The sequence below is a fragment of the Mirounga leonina genome, unplaced genomic scaffold (genome assembly GCF_011800145.1).
Source record: "Mirounga leonina isolate KUSES-001 unplaced genomic scaffold, KU_Mleo_1.0 Mir_180, whole genome shotgun sequence".
NCBI lineage: Eukaryota > Metazoa > Chordata > Mammalia > Carnivora > Phocidae > Mirounga > Mirounga leonina.
Window position 1 is genome coordinate 13,207,525 of NW_023270469.1, and position 16,674 is coordinate 13,224,198.

A 16,674-nucleotide genomic window follows, 5' to 3' on the forward strand; every position below is an offset into this window, starting at 1 on the left:
TAAACAAGAAGCAAAACATGGAGGGAGTGCACCGGAGATGTTTACCTAGTAAGCATTAATTGAAGAGAATATTATTTTACATTAGAGGGTGGTGAGAAGAGAGAAAAAGAGATTAGTAGCTAATTTCATAATTGCTCACAGTAGGGAACTAAGAGGCAGTCTCTAAAAAGTAGAGTACTAAGGGTATTAGATAAAGGGGTAGTTTATACAGCTCATCCTCAAGGTAGCAGAGCAGGGAAGAGATAGTAAAAACGGACTGGATAGATCAGTGGAACAGAACAGAGATCCCACAAATAGACCCAAATGAATATAGTCAACTGACCTTTGACAAAGGAGCAAATGCAACACAATGAGCAAAGATAGTTTTTCCAACAAACAATGCCAGAGCTGGACATCCAGATGCAAGACACCCAAATCTAGATGGATCTGACACCTTTCAAAAAGCTTAAAATGGATTATAGGGCTAAATGAAAAACATACAGCTATAAAACTCCTAGAAGGTGCCATAAGAGAAAATCCAGATGACCTTTGGTGTGATGATGACTTTTTATTTTATTTATTTATTTTTAAAGATTTTATTTATTTGACAGAGAGAGACACAAGAAGAGAGGGAACACAAGCAGGGGGAGTGGGAGAGGGAGAAGCAGGCTTCCCATGGAGCAGGGAGCCCGATGCGGGGCTCAATCCCAGGACCCTGGAATCATGACCTGAGCTGAAGGCAGACGCTTAACGACTGAGCCACCCAGGCACCCTGATGATGACTTTTTAGATACACACCAGAGGCACAGTCCATGAAAATAATAATTGATAAGCTGGACTTCATTAAAATTAAAAACCGCGGCTCTGCAAAAAGCAATGTCAAGAGAATGAAAAGACAAGTCACAGAATGGGAGAAAATATTTGCAAAAGGTGCATCTGATAAACTTCTGTTATTCAAAATGTGTAAAGAACTTTTGAAACACAACAATGAGAAAACAAAATACCTGATTAAAAAATGGGTCAAAGACCTTAACAGACACCTCACCAAAGAAGATGTACAGATGGCAAATAAGCATCGGAACAGATGCTCCACATCATAGGTCATCAGGGAAATCCAAGTCAAAACAAAATATGACTACATACCTATTAGAATGGCCCAAATCCAAAACACTGACAACATCAAATGCTGATGAGAATGAGGAGCAACAGGAACTTTCACTCATTGCTGGTGGGAATGCAAAATGGTCAACCACTTTGGAAGATAGTCTGGGAGTTTCTTATAAAACTAAACATACTCTTACCACATGATCCAGCAATTGCGCTACTTGGTACTTGTCCAAAGGAAATAAAAATTTATGTCCCACAAAAGTCTGCACATGGATATTTATGGCAGCTTTATTTATAATTGCCATAACTTAGAAACAACCAAGTTGTCCTGTAGTAGGTGAGTGGATAAATAAACTGCTATCTCCAGACAATGGAATATTATTTAGTATTAAAAAGAAATGAGCTATCAAGCCATGGAGGAAACTTAAGTGTATATTACTAAATGAAAGAAGCCAATCTGAAAAGGTATACTGTATGATTGCAATTATATGACATTCTAGAAAAGGCCACATTATGCATATAGTAAAAAGATCAATGGTTGCCAGGGGTTGGGAAGAGGCAGGGATGAATAGGAGAACACAGAGGATTTTTAGGGCAGTGAAAATGCTCTGTATGATACTGTAATGGGTGGATGCATGTCATTATACATTTGTCCAAACCCATGGAAGGTACAACACCAAGAGTGAACTCTAATGTAAACTGTGGATTTTGGATGATTATGATGTATCAGTGTAGGTTCATCAATTGTAACAAATGTACCACGCTAGCAGGGGATGTTGATAATAGAGGAAGGTATGCATGGGTGGGGGACAGGTTATTTGGGAAATCTCTGTACCTTCCCCTCAATTTTGCTGTGAACATAAAACTGCTCTAAAAAAAGAAAGTAAAAAAAAAAAAAAAAAGTACATGGAGGAACAATTGGAAAATACGTAGCCCAAGACAAACAGAAAAAAAAAAAGTGGCAGATTTAAGCCCTAACATAATTTTATTAAATGTAAATGGTCTAAATACACCAATTAAAGACAGAGACTACCAGAGTGTATTTTTTTTAAAAGATCCAATTACATACCGTTGATAAGAAACTCACTTCAAATATAATGACAGCTTTTCTTTACTGTTTGATTTTTTTACTGTTCTTTACTGTTTCAATTTTAACCATGAGCATCTATCAGTTTTTCAATTAGTTGTTCTTTACTGTTTGAATTTTAACCATGAGCATCTATCAGTTTTTCAATTAGTTGTTTAAAATGTGTAATGAGATCACAAAGAAGCAAAAATTCTGCTCAGAGCAAGGGAAGGAGGTCAGGAAAGGCTACAAAGTGATCTTCAAATTGACAAGGAAGGATTTAAGGGGAAGAAGGGACAAAGGTCGGGAGGAAGTTGTCCACACTGAGGGAAGAGCACCTGCACATGGCAGGGCCTAGCAGGGGAAGGAAAATGGAATTTGGTTTTGGCCTCTGCTCACCTTCTCTTCTAAGAGATACTGCTGGTCAAATTCTAATGAGTAAAACTCAATGGGAAAGCTGCAGGGATTCTTCACCACCACCTCAGCCTCGTCTCCGGGTGCATATGGCAGCAGTGGCCCCAGCTCCAGAACCGAAGGACTAAATGCCAAGCGTGGCTCTAAACCTTGCCCCTGCGCCAGCAGCGTAAGCTTTTGAGCACTCTGGGCAATCTGGAACACCAGGGTTTGGCTGTAGAATTTCTGCAAGACATGAGAACACAACAAGCATCTTAACTTTGTTTTTTGTCATGTTCGATGTAAACCTGAAAACCATTGTGGGGACAAAACTGATGCTACGGAGATTAAGAGAGAAAACTTTTTATGTAAAATTGCATGAGAACAATTTCTTTTATTGTATTAACACTGGGTATCCAGCATGCCAGGCACTGTACCAAGGGCTTCATCACTTGGAGAAGGCCCTTTGGATGCCACACTCATATCCTTCAGACCTCCAGTGCGCTCCAGATGGGCCACTATCTGCACCTCTGGGTTCTCATTTCATGGGCCCTGCTGCCTATGGGCAAGGCAGGGCAGAAGTGCTGGGATTAACATCTTATGGGAGCAATCCTCAACCAATGACTCAGGAACTACCACATAAATACCTCAGGTCCCTTGCTCCTGGGAAGGGGTAATTCTGAAATGTGCATTTTGTCTATTTCCTCAGTTTCCCAGTAGGATTATGTTCCAGTCTCCAAGGCAGCTGGCTCACTCGCACACCCTATTAGCAGCCTTCCTTTCCCCGACCACCTTCTACTTCTCTATCAGTGTTCCCTACACTTCCCAATTAATCTGCTTGCACTTGAATTCTTGTCTCCAAGTCTGTTTCTTGTAGAATCTGAATTAACATATTTCTATTATTTGAAGATACAGTCAAGCAGTGGGTTAGGGATGGTCAGCTGGGGCATTTAGTTTATCAGATATAATTACAGTCTGAATACCAATTGATAGGGATACCAACTATCCTAATCTGGTTTTACTGGGGAACTTATTAAAAATGTGGATTCACAGGCCCCATCCCTAGAGATTCTGACTTGATAGGGACAGGGTAAGGCTGGGAAGTCTGCATTTTTAACCACATGCTCAGGTCATTCTGATATAGTTAGGCTCTTGGCTTGGGTTTGGAGGCCATGATTGGTTTCATGATTTGAAGAGCTCCGAAGTATTTTAGCTCAAGAAGGAAAATCAGATGGATAGAATGTGGATGGACATACATACACACCCAGAAAATATTGTTGGAGACAGTAAGAGAATGAATTATTGGCTAAAAGGGTTTTTCTTTCTTTCTTTCTTTTTTTAAAGATTTTATTTATTTATTTATTTTGACGGAGAGACAGCAAGAAAGGGAACACAAGCAGGGGGAGTGGGAGAGGGAGAAGCAGGCTCCCCGCTGAGCAGGGAGCTGGACACAGGGCTTGATCCCAGGACCCTGGGATCATGACCTGAGCCAAAGGCAGACACTTAACGACTGAGCCACCCAGGTGCCCCTAAAAGGGTTTTCTATATGGCTATGGACTTAGCACCTTTTGATCCAAACTTCTATCTTTTAATTGCTTTTTATGGAAATATTTCTAAGATATTTTATTCATTTCCTTGTTTTCTAACAGAGTATTCTGAATATCTATTATAACCTCAGTGATTTCTCCTATGCTGCTGATGCTGAAGGAGATAGAGATGTGGACTGTGTGGGTTGCAAGGCTAACCAATTCCTTATATATCACCAATAAATTGCTCTCCCAGTTGTTGGAAACATTTTATTAACTCTGACCAGTTCCAATTCAACATTTATGGAACCACCTGAACAAATCTTTTTTTTTTTTTTTTTTTACTTATTTACTGATATGTCCCTCATTTAGTCAAGTATCAAAAATCTTGGCAACCCTGACGATAAACCCCCTAACAGTCTTAAGACTCTAAGAATGACAAACATATTAATTCTCTTTTCTTTTCAAAGAAAGGGTTGGGGAGATTTTGATAATGAAAGAAACAGGGGTTTTATTTTAGAATCAGATATAAAGTCATTGGCTTTTCTTCTTTCTCACTGTAGACTCTTCAGCATTCTTCAAAGCATTTCCATTACCAGGAAAATGGGCATTAACTGTAAGTATTCTATAAAACCCACATTGATTTTTTTTCTTTTAAAAGAATAAAGGAGAGAAAGCCATCTCCCTAATGCCTTAGGCTTTGAGCACAAGTCTTACAGTGTAACCTCTTGAGATCCTCTCTGGCTGTAGGATTTTATTTTTACTGTGTTCTTTGCTAGGAGTAGCTTTGTGCTAATGGCATTCAAAAAGAAACGTCTGTGAGGCCCAGGGAGTACATCTACCAGGAAGTACTAATTATTATCCCAACTACTGATGACAACAGTAAATAGTTATTGAGATACTTACTACATAGAGAGCAGTTTGCTGTGCATTTTATTCACATTAATTCATTTAATCTTCAAAATAACCCTAGGAAATAGGTATGGCCGTTTGATACTGTCTTAGCTGAAACCCTAAGAGCCAGATGCTTTCAAATTCAGATTTTTAAAAAGGTAGTGCACAGACCCTCTGTTACACAATATCCTCAGCGGGGGCTGGGGCAGGTCCCCTAAAACCAAACACTAATATTTCTGCAGTTGCAATGTTTGACTCTGCAAACTAAGTGGAATAAATAAAGGTTAAGTAGTCTCCTGTCAGTTCAGGTGAGGTTTTTCCACCAAATGAATTTGGGTCTGAAACTTATGAAAATTCCCCCCACCCCCCAGTTTCTGTGGAGCTTATTGGATTTTAGAGTTGCATTAGGGGATTTTTGACATGTGATATTATTTTTCATTTTATCTATGAGCAGACTGAGGTTTAGAGGCTAAGTAATTTACTCAAAGCCATGCAGCCTCCAAGTACAGAAGCAGAAGGCCTCTCACCCAGGTCTGCCGATAAAAGTCAATGTGCTAGATAGATCTGATTCTGGAGCTGGTGCTCTTAACTACCAGGTCACACAGCTCCTACATGAAACAAGCACTTGATGTCCTTATCACAATAGCGAGGCCAAGGTCACTCAGAAATTCCCTGGACACCTGCCTCATCAAGTATGGCCTTTGAGGAAAGCTCAAAGAGACCCAGAGAGTCTGAATGGAGCCACATTTCTTTAAAGCTTACCTCTTCTTTAGGCATGAATTTCACTTGCACATTGGACCTCTCCCCAGGACCCAGGACCCCAGACATGGGCTGGATCTCAAAGATGCGTGTCTTTGGCTTTAATTCAGCATGTAGTTTCCGTCTTAAGTATTTCGGCATGTGTTTCTCCAGCTGTTTAATAGATATTAGACAATGAGATAATCTACTATGGAAAACGGATTTATTCCATCCTCCACTCACTCGGCCTACATTTACTGAGTCCCTCCCAGGTGCCAGGGAATGTGTAGATACCAGGGCTATAGAGATGAGTAAGACATTCACCAGACAGTGTGGCCTGGTACGTCCATGAATGCGGGGCTAAGGGCCTAGATTGTATTTCAGAAGCAATGGTTGTTACTGCAGGTCTTGAGCAGAAGACTGAAATAATGAAAAAGCAAAGGCTTAGAATGACAAATCTGGCTGAAATGGAGTTGGAAGAAGGGGACCAATGGGCCACAACTCGTTTACCTTGTTAACTGGCTTATGGCTGTGGACGAACCATTCACAAGGGACTTGGAGAGGATTAGAAAACTGAACAGTTTCCATGAGGCACTGTCCACACTGAATTGTGGCAAACTCCACTTTTCCACAAGACAGTGTCATAGTGGGAATGGTCACCTTGGCTTGGAGACAGATGTGTATTGTTGGCCCTCCAACCACCTAGAACAGGCATAAAGTTGCTGTTACCACGTGGCATGGGGTTAGGGGAAGACTCATGGCTCTGAAATGGTAACTGGATCATTTCAGGGGTAGCTGGCGAACAGAGCTGGTAGTTGGGGATGATCAGCTGGGCCCAGCATAGCATCTTACCTTGATGGGCAAAATGACCTCTTTGTTTCCAACAGGAAGACTGGCCCCTTGTGGGTCAAATTTCACTTCAAATGTTTCCGTTTCACAGTAAGGCAGATTCTTTACACGATCTAACTCCGTACTGAAGCCTGGACCAACATAAACAAAATTTCTTTGTGGGAAAGAGAAATGGCAAACAAGAGCTGCTGTAGGTAGAGCCCTTCTGGGGCAGGATGACCATTCCAAGTCTCAATTAATGGCCCAAGAATTCTTTCAGCTGATCCCAGAGGAAGAATGAATACAACTCCAGAAAAATAGTACAGCTGGGCACCTTGTTAGAAACGACAAGGGCAAGAGGAAAGGGTCTCCCTAGCCTGGTTACCTGTGTCATGGAGGATGCGCTTTTCTGCGTGGAAGGACACTGGGAAGTGACTGGTGTTGGTGATCTTGATGATGTGTGTTCGGACGTCACCAAGGATGATGTAGCCAAAGTCCAGGATATACTCTGGCAGCTGGACTCTGAAACAGTTAACAAGCTCTCCTTACCAGTCCCTTCTCCAAAAGAGTGATTGTTCTGTTCTCTTCTGTCCCCTGTCATAATTCTGTCCTTGAGAGAGGAGAAGAACCACCCTCTGGAGAGGAGACTAGGAACAAGAAACTCCCCCACGCCCAGGAGTCCACACTGCTGTTTCAGTCACTATCTAAAGACACATGCAGCGTGGGCCCTAATGAACCTGAAACCCAAGCTCTCCATTAGGCAAAGCCAGAAGTTTCTGACTTTCAGAGGCAGAGACCTTCTGGTTGGCTGGATGCTAGAGGATGGCAGGTGCAGGAGGCGAGTAGATTTCATGTCTAGATGATCAACCACTAATTAATTCAGGCCGTGCTCTGGTGGGCAACACCATTTTCTCTGCTGCCCTCTGAACCAAGCCCGAAACAGAAGGACACTCACTTGGCTAGTTTTCGACGACTCCGATAGCTAAAGTCATCTGTGGAATCGGGGATAATTGTTTTCTGATGTTCTATGGCATAGCCTTGGACTATAAGTCGCTCTACTTCCATCTGGAGCTGAGGACTTAACTGGAGTAAGGGAGTAAGGGAGAACAGCAAGTGAGCAATTTCTTGTAGAACATGCATTCTCAGTGGGGGTAAATCACCTCTAAGCAGGACAGAATTGCTTCATGGAAGGGGTAATGAAAAAAAATTGTAGGTAGTACATTGATTCGTGGCCTTCCAAAGGGCACAGTACATAAACAGATATACAGTATATTTGTGGTATTAAAACTTTCATGGGGGTGGTGGGTTGGGTAAAGAAACTGGCATATCCACATCATGGAATACTACTCAACAATGAAAAAGAAAGAACTATTGATATTGTTGGATCTCAAGGGCATTACGCTCAATGAAAAAGGTTACATACTGTATGATTCTGTTTACATAATATTCTTGAAATAATGGAAGTATAGAGACGGAGAACTATAGTGGTTGCCAAGGGTAAGGGATGGAAGATTGGCGTGGCTATGAAGAAGTAGCTTATAAGGCCAAATACAAATGAAAAATAAGAGGGTGAATTCTCCTTGTTGAAAATAAGGGGAGAGACTTAGAGACTTCTCCCCGCTCCCTTTTCTTAGAACAATTACTTTAGAAAACTTATGAGTCCTTTCTCTGTGCATATAAATGCATATAAATCTTTTTAAAGCCTACATAAGCCTCTGGTCAGATTTATGACCCAGGAGTATCTTCCTCAAGACCCCAGAAACCTTCTCTTCGAAATGTGATCATCAATTAAGATAGAGGCTCCATCTCCCAGTTTCTGTGACAGGCTAGGAGCTTGACTTCAGAGGGCTCTAGCCTACACGAGAGGTTCCCCTCTGGATAAAGCCAATTATCCAACACAGCTGGTCACCTCGATTACCACATGGAATTCAGGATGAATTATGTGTGACAGATGGTGAGGACTAGTTACAGTTAGTTATAGTTCTTACTTAAGGACTAGTTAGTGTTTATCTCGAGAACATGTATGTAATGGGTCGTATGTTTGGTTATATAAAAGGATGAGATTTCTTTCTGTCTTTGCAATCTCTTAGTGAACTGCCTGTAATGTGGATCACATTCTGGTTTAATGCTTTTTCAACAATAAAATTGTTTTCTTTCTCTTCTCCCTCTGTGGAGAGATTTTCTGGGTTGGAAGGAAATTTTGCTTTTAATTCTATTTCCTCAAGCACAAGGGATCTTTGTGGTGGTGGAACAGTTCTGTACCTTAATTGTGGTGGGGGTTATACAAACCTACACGTACAAAAAAATTACATGGAACCACACACACAAATGAGCGCATATAAAATTGAAATCTGAGTAAGTTCTGTGGCTTATACCAACGGCAATTTCCTGGTTTTGATATTGTTGTACCATGTCTTACAAGTTATGTAAGATGTTACCATTGGGGAAAACAATTTTTTTTTTTGGCCACATCCTGTGAATCTATAATTATTTCAAAATAAAAAGTTAAAAAATTTTAACATCAAACTATTCAAAAAGATTATTTTTTTATATATGATAAGAATATTTCATGGGGTGTTAGGAAAAAAATGTCTTGGGAGGTGACAGTGAAAAAAGGCTGAGAAATATTGTTCCTGAAGACTCAAAGCTTAAGTCCGGGGCCAAGTGGGGAAGGTTGATGTGTGGGGTGGCCTGTAAGGAGACCACGGGAAGTGATGGGTTAGTGGGGGAGCAGCATGCCTCACCACCAGGTGTATCCAGTCATCCCGGCGTAAGCAAAGCCCACCCTACGCTTGCTCCCGAGCCAGGAGAGGTTGCCTGCCTCCTTGTGCCCGAGGACGAGCTCGCTCTGCTTGTGCCTTCAGCACGTTCTCAGAAGCCTCACCCCAGTCTGGAGTGGCCACCAGAGACAGCTGTGCTAAGGCTCCCCTGAGGAGCCACCTGGGAACATGGTGAGCAGACTGGAGACTCACTGCTGCCCCGTATGGACAGCTGCGGGCCCAAGGGGAGAGGACAGGGGCTAAGAACATGGTCTTAGGAGTTGGACAGGCCTGGATTCAGATCCTAACTCTGCTGCCTCCTGGGGACCTGCACTTCACTTCCACAAATCCTGTCACACTGCGAAATTAAGACAAGAGTGGCACCGTATGGCTCCCCCCGTTGTGGGAGGGGTTATGAAATAATAATGCAGGTCTGTAGCATGACACAGGCCTGGGCAACAGTTCAACAAATGGTAGCTCATGTTATTAATTATGATCATCCTTGGAGCTAAGGTGCACTTTCAGCTTCTGCAAAACAAGTCATTGCTGGTGGCCTTTGGGGCTCCCAGTCTCCCAAGTGACATTGCTCTTCATCAGCCTAAGGGGTCTCTAGCTACATAAGTAATTCTTCCTTGGGACCATATTCTCATGCACATTGGCATTTTAAAAGATGAGCACAGGGAGAAAGCAGGCTTCATGGTCATGAATGGACTGTTAAGAGAAAAATTTCAGGGAGTGGTGGGGGAGAACATTTGGGGATTTTGGTTTTACTTCCCACCACAAGGGCAGCCTTTATTTACAAGCTGGGTCACTCTGTCCCTCGAAAGACCAACTCTTAGCTTGGTTCCCACCTCGGAGGCACCACACTGAACCTCGTCTGCTGCCCCGCCCCGACTTAGCTGGTGGAGACCAGAGGGCTCTACTCTGAATTGACCCTTTCCCCTGCTTACTCAGTATACATCCCAGGGAATCTCACCATTTCCTGTGATCACAATGACCATCTGGTGACTCAGAGCACTTTCTCCGGCCTATCTCTCTCCTCAGGTCCATAGCATTGGGTCCAGCTCCCTGTCGGAGCCTCACTTGGATGATGCTCAGAAATCTCATGTACAATAACGAACCATCAGAACTCATTTCCCTTTCTCCCCTCCCCCTAAACACGCTTCTCCTCCTGAGTTTCCCATCTCAGTGCCCCCTCCTTATTTTGTCACCCAAGCAAGACAATAGGGTGGTCACCTCTGCCTCACCCCCACATCCAACCATTCCCTCATCACTGACCAATCCACCTCCAAAGTATTTCTTGAACCTACCTGATTCTCCCCACCTCCTGTGTCATCACCCTTGTTTACACGACCATCACCTCTCTTCTAGAGTTAGTTACCCCACCAGCTTTTAAAAAACTGAGCACATCTCAGCACATCTACTCTCATTCCCCACAAGCCCCTGAGAGCTTCTCAGAGCTCCACAAGGCAGCCAGAGAGATTTTTTTACAAGTGTAAATCTGATTACCCAAGGCTCCACTTGAAACACTTCAGTGACTTGCTGTTGCCTTCAGAATAAAGCTTGAAACCCTTAATAGGTTCCCTAGGGGGCCCCTTACCTCTCCCCCTTCTTTGCTCTAGCTACATCTTTTTCTCCTTTCTGTTCCTTGAGATACCATGTCCTTCTTGCCCCTGGGCCTTTGCACCTACTGTTCTTCTGCCACATTCATTCTGTGCAGGGTGAAGCTAATCTTACCTCAGAAGATTCATCCTCAGGCATTTCCTCAGTTGTCTCTAAGTCAATGAGTGTTTCGTATTTGTTGTGTTCTCTTTCTAGGTTTTTTCTGGCTTGATTCAAAAAGGTTTCATACTTTTCATTTCCTGTGGGATTGGAAGGAGAAAGAAATCAGGATGATTAGAAATATATGAATTATGCCTAAAACACAGACTGTCAGCTCAGGGTCCATAGAGTGAGAAAGGAAGTGAACTTTTTGGTGCTTTACCTGCCATGTTTTCTCCGCCTCAGAGGGTGACGGAGTTTTTGAGTGAGTTCAGTTTGTATCAGAGACCCCATGGAGTTTAATGAGATTATGCTGTAGTAAGCTCCCAGCTGGTTCTCAAGAACTTGATGGTAGTAACATCCTACATTACTCATAAGGTGATCAAGCAGATCCCAGCTTCCTTGGTGCTTTCCTGGGTCTAGCACTGAACGCCGCATGAACTGGGAGCCCCCTCCACGCTGGATGCACTCTGATGGCCGGTCATCCTTTAATTCACTTTGTATGTTTATTAAATCACAGTAAACAAAAGGCCTATATGTGCAGCTATAACTGTAAGTAAACAGGCTTCAATCCCCCGAACCAGGGATGTAGGCAATCAGTGGAGAGATTTCAGAGACCAAGTTCACCAGTAAGCCAGTGCAAATTCAGATGCTTGAGGGACGAGGTAGGCAGAGAAATTAAAGTGCCTACTCTGGAATAATAGGAAGCACTGGACTCGAAATGAACTGGAGCACTGGAGACCCAACTAGAAGTATTCAGAACTGATAGTATTCAGATGTACATTCTCTGAAAGCCCTCTGCTGGCCAAATGTGGCTACTACCTTAAAGAGGCCCGCTGGGCACTGGGTTTTCAACCAAGTGGCAAAGGCTTTCCTTTCCCTCCTGACACTTTTGTATGGAGCTGGATTAACCTCTGGCTGGCTGGAACTCTAGATGCTAGAGTGTAACATGGCCTTAAATGTACTAATATTTGTGTTTGTATTTTCAGGGAGCAGACAGTCAGGATGTCATGGATGATCATCAACAGGCAAGCCAGTGATTTTGGGGCATGGTGGGGGGGGAGGGAGGCTGAGTAGGAGGGCTTAGTCTGAAGCTGTCTGTGGAATGAAGATTTCAAAGAGCCTGAATGAGTCACAAAGAAGAATGAGAACTTTGTCTTAACCCTTCATCTGGCACCCCATGTCAGGAAGAAGGAGCCAGACGGTGCACGGCTAAGACAGCTGCTCAGCTGAGCTTTGGGATTTGCCAAGATGGAAGTCTTTGGGCCCAGAGGGATGGCTCCAGGGGCTAGATGTTACCAGAGAAACCTCAGCTAAGCATGTGGGCTGACAACTAATCAAAGTCTAAATTAGCCTCTGAACTGTGTAATGCCAACACACGGAAGGGGTCCGAACCTTGGTTGCCTCTCTGTACAGTTTTTATTTTAGGATTTCTACTCGTTGGAGTAAAATCAGCCTTCACCTCTCAATGGCCATCTGTAAATGTGCCACAATAAAGGACAATTCAGGGAGAGACTGTAGCTGGAAGGAACGTGTGCTGGAGGAAAAGGCCTTTCAAAGTGCAACTTCCTGATCCCTCTATATGCAATTCACTGATGGCAAAATTGGTCAGGGGTCTTAATTTTGGGACTGCCATGGACCATATCCTGTCTCATTAAACTCAGGTCACCAGGTCAACTTCAATTTTTTTTTTTTTTTTTTTTTTTGCAATTGAGGAATCACACAGAAGGAAACCAGTGAGGACTGCCAAGCAACCTTCAAATAAACAAAGCAGAATGCATTTTTCATCCCCCAGTGGGGAAATACTATAGTGGGTAGTAATACCGTGGAGTTTCCTGGGGAGATCGAGGCAGATTCGGGGAAAGATACCCTCTCCACGCAGAGCGATATTTTCTGGGTCCAGGTGGGCAATCTGTATCTGGAAACTCCTCTGAAAGACCTCAGGTACTCCAGGTAAGTAGTACACCTTCAACACCTGCTCTTGATGTGAACTGATAAAACCCTATGTAGCAGAAAGACCGAAGAGAACATTAATATTTACAATGGACCCTGCTTCTGGAGACTTAATGGATAGGACAGCCCCACAGGCCTATTGTGCTGGTTATTCTCTGTTTATTCATATGAAGCTATGCTAAAATGACAACTAAGCAATAGAATAGTAGGTAGTATATGTGAACGGTTATTTCATAAAAGAGGAAAGATGAATGGCAAATAAATGCAGTAAAAGATGCTCATCCTCATAAACAACCAGGGAAATGAAACTAGGATTGTGATGAATTTTTTTTAAACCACATATTGCCAAGAAGGACCACATTTTGGTGAGAATATGTATCAAAAGAAACTTATATACGTCTGGTGGGAATGCCAATGGGGAAAAAAAAACACAGTGAAAAATGTTTTAGCACCATCTTATCAAAATTGAACATATGCAAAGCCCACGACCCAGAAATTTCACTCCTAGGAAAATTCCCCAAGACAATGCTTCCATCTGCAGACCAGGAGACAGGTATGAGGATATTTGTAGAGGATTGTTTCCAACAGCAACATTTTAGGAGGGAAAAATATCAAATGTGCTTTGGCAGGAAAAAGGAAAACTGCTTTCAATAGTTATAAAGGGATATCATTTAATGATGAAAATAAATGAACTACAGCTACGTGCAACAATGCGCACTAGTCTTAGAAACGTAATATTGGATGAAAAAAAGCAAAAGGCACAAGATTACATTACCGGTGCCATTTCCATAAAATTCAAGGTAAAGCCAAATCTGATAAAACAAAATTTCCAAGTTTTGGGATCAAGTATATGTATCTGTTTTGTTTACTATGCTATGCCCTCCCCAGTGCCAGGAAGATGCCTGGACATAGTGGGTGCTTATAAGTTTGGAAAAATTCATCAACCAAAAGCAGTTTAAGGATGCATCCATGCATGATAAAACTGTATTTTATTTTATTTTTTTATTTTTATTTTTTTAAATTTATTTATTTGAGAGAGACAATGAGATAGAGAGAGCATGAGAGGGGGGAGAGTCAGAGGGAGAAGCAGACTCCCTGCCGAGCAGGGAGCCCAATGTGGGACTCGATCCCGGGACTCCAGGATCATGACCTGAGCTGAAGGCAGTCGCTTAACCAACTGAGCCACCCAGGCAGCCAAAACTGTATTTTAAAAAGGAAAGGATTAATCCAAGTGGGGAGGAGGCACTTGGCTTCAAGGAATTACAAGGGAAGTGTGAGGACGTAAGTGGAAACAAACCATTCTTATAATCATGAAAAAAACCCCACAGGGTTATACTGTCTTGCTCACAGTGGAACCCCTGGTTACTGTTCGGTGCCTAGCTCATGCAAGACTCAATAAATCCTTGTTTAATAAATGAGTAAAGTGCTTGGGTTTATGTATTTATTTATTTATTTATTGCTTCTGAGAACCCTTTATTTTTAGTTAAAAAAAAAAATCACAGCCATCATCCTGGCGGTGAATGTCTAGCATAATCTCGCATGCCACGGGGGTATGTCTTGCAGGTTTGAACTTGGGTCCTTCTTACCATTGCCCCACGGCCACCGTGGGCGAGGAGGCTACTTACCGAGAGGGGCAGGATTAGGGGCACTCCGGGCAGAAGGTTGTCTGGTGAAGACAGGTGGTCAGTCAGAACCTTGAACTCAAAGCCAACTTTCCCAGTGTTCCTCAGTGTGATCTCCTTCTCTGTGACGTGGTCGAACAGCTTGAGAGGAGAAGAAGGGGGATTGCTGTCAGCCACCCTTTGGGATGCTGCTATCATCCTGGCAAAGGCGGGTGGACAAATGAGCCTCACAGACACGGTTCAGTTTTCGTGATCTAGACGCTGGCCAATCTGCATTTCGCCATCACATAAGGTAGCTGCTGGAGCTGGAGGAGCACCAGGCCCTGGAAATCTGGCTCCACGTTAGCTCTTCTGATGACTAGTTCAGGTTAGCAGAGCTGTGTGTGGGGGTGTCTACCCCTCTGCACCTCAGCTGCTTCACCACAAAGAACTCACAATGGAGGATCGTAAAAGTAAGCTTTCCTATACTAATATTTGTTGATTTTTTTGGATAAGATTTGCGTTCAGAATTAGGATTTTTCTACTTATATGGAGAGACATGGGAGTAACAGGCGAGACGTATTCTTTTTTCCTGAGACTTTACTAACACAGTTCAGCAGCTAATCAGCAGGTCCAATAACCACAAACTGAGGCCACTTTGGGGGTTCTCAGGATAAGCTAGGGCAAGGCCTGGCTGCTTCACAGAATACACTCTAAGCTGAGCCAGAATTACTTGCCCAGAAGAGCCTTGAGATAAGGAATAAAAGAGAATTCTATTTGGTCAACTCAACGGACAAAGTCTCAATAGGTGTCGGGTGAATTTGCTTTTAGGCACAATCTTTAACCTACAAACACACATGCACACCCAGAATTCAGTAATTATACATGCAGTAGCTATATAATGGGGGGGTGTCTAATTCCCATTATAATTTGGTAGGAGATATGGTTTCTGAGTACATAACACAAATCTAATTGGGAAAAGAAGATGTACAGGCATAGAATTAACAATTATTCCAAAACAAAAATTAGAATGTACATTATTTTACGGCAAAGAATATACTTAAGTATATTCTTAAGAGAGAGAGAATGCAAAGTAAGAGAAAAAAACTGGAGGAGGGAGCTGAGTTGAGTCTTACAGTATGTGTAGATTTGGGGTTGGCAGAGTAGAGAAGAGGGATAATATAAGAGGAAGTACTGAGGCAGGAAGGGCTTGGAAGGAGTAGGGTCGGTGGGTAAACCAGTTTGTCCACAAATGGATGAATGGGCTCTAATGGGAAGAAATGAAATTTAATGTGTAAGGAGCATCAGTTAATAGAGGGGCTTAGGACCCTCACCCAGGTGGAGGAGCTTGGCTCTGATCCAATGGGTGACAGAGAAAGGGACTCAGGATTGGAGGCTTCCCTGACCCATGCATAGTACTGACACTTTACTTAAATGACCACAACCACCTGGGGAGACAGGTACTGCTACCCTATTTTATAGATGAAGGGTCCTGCGGCTTGGAGAGGTCAGGTGATATGCTCAAGGTTCCAGAGTCCGTAGGAAGTCAAACTGGGGTGACATCCCAGTTCTTCTGACTACAAAACCATGCTCTTTTCTCAATACTATGCTGCTTTCCCAAATGCTGCTGGGGTTGACTGTTCTGGGACTGGGAGGATGAAAATGCAGTTTGGGGAAATTCTATGTGGCAGTGCTGTCTAGACAGGTTAGCGGCAGAAGCTATGAATTCGGTGTAATCCCTTCTTCCACGGGATCCTCGGCACCACCTGGCAGCTTGATAGAAATGCTCGATAGAGTCTGAGGCTCCACCCCAGACCTACTGAATCAGAATCTGCACCGAAACCAGATTCCCAGGTGACTCGTATGCACGGTACGGTTTGAGAAGATCTGCTGTCCTATCTCAGGCATGGCTTGAGAAGCCCTGGTGCTGTGAGAACCTCAGTGGCCATGGGAAGGGCAAGCCGATGCCGAGGGGTCCTGCAGGATGAATGAGCAAGCATGGATGCTGCTAAGGACAGGGAGGCGACGGAGAGAGTGCAGTGGCAAATGCCCTGGAGACTGTAAACTTA

The 16,674-nt window shown here is 43.1% G+C and overlaps 1 protein-coding gene across 1 annotated transcript in view; it reads right to left on the reverse strand.

Annotated features, from left to right (window-relative positions):
* Positions 1-16,674, reverse strand: part of HYDIN (HYDIN axonemal central pair apparatus protein) — a 308,320-nt gene that overhangs the window by 110,151 nt on the left and 181,495 nt on the right. The window contains exons 27-35 of the mRNA XM_035024816.1: positions 14,630-14,767; positions 12,876-13,053; positions 11,028-11,152; positions 7,487-7,614; positions 6,917-7,053; positions 6,556-6,683; positions 6,214-6,405; positions 5,728-5,877; positions 2,552-2,791 (exon numbers count right to left, since the gene is read on the reverse strand). Of these exons, the coding sequence (XP_034880707.1) occupies positions 2,552-2,791; positions 5,728-5,877; positions 6,214-6,405; positions 6,556-6,683; positions 6,917-7,053; positions 7,487-7,614; positions 11,028-11,152; positions 12,876-13,053; positions 14,630-14,767 (1,416 nt within the window). The remainder of the gene's footprint in view (positions 1-2,551; positions 2,792-5,727; positions 5,878-6,213; positions 6,406-6,555; positions 6,684-6,916; positions 7,054-7,486; positions 7,615-11,027; positions 11,153-12,875; positions 13,054-14,629; positions 14,768-16,674) is intronic.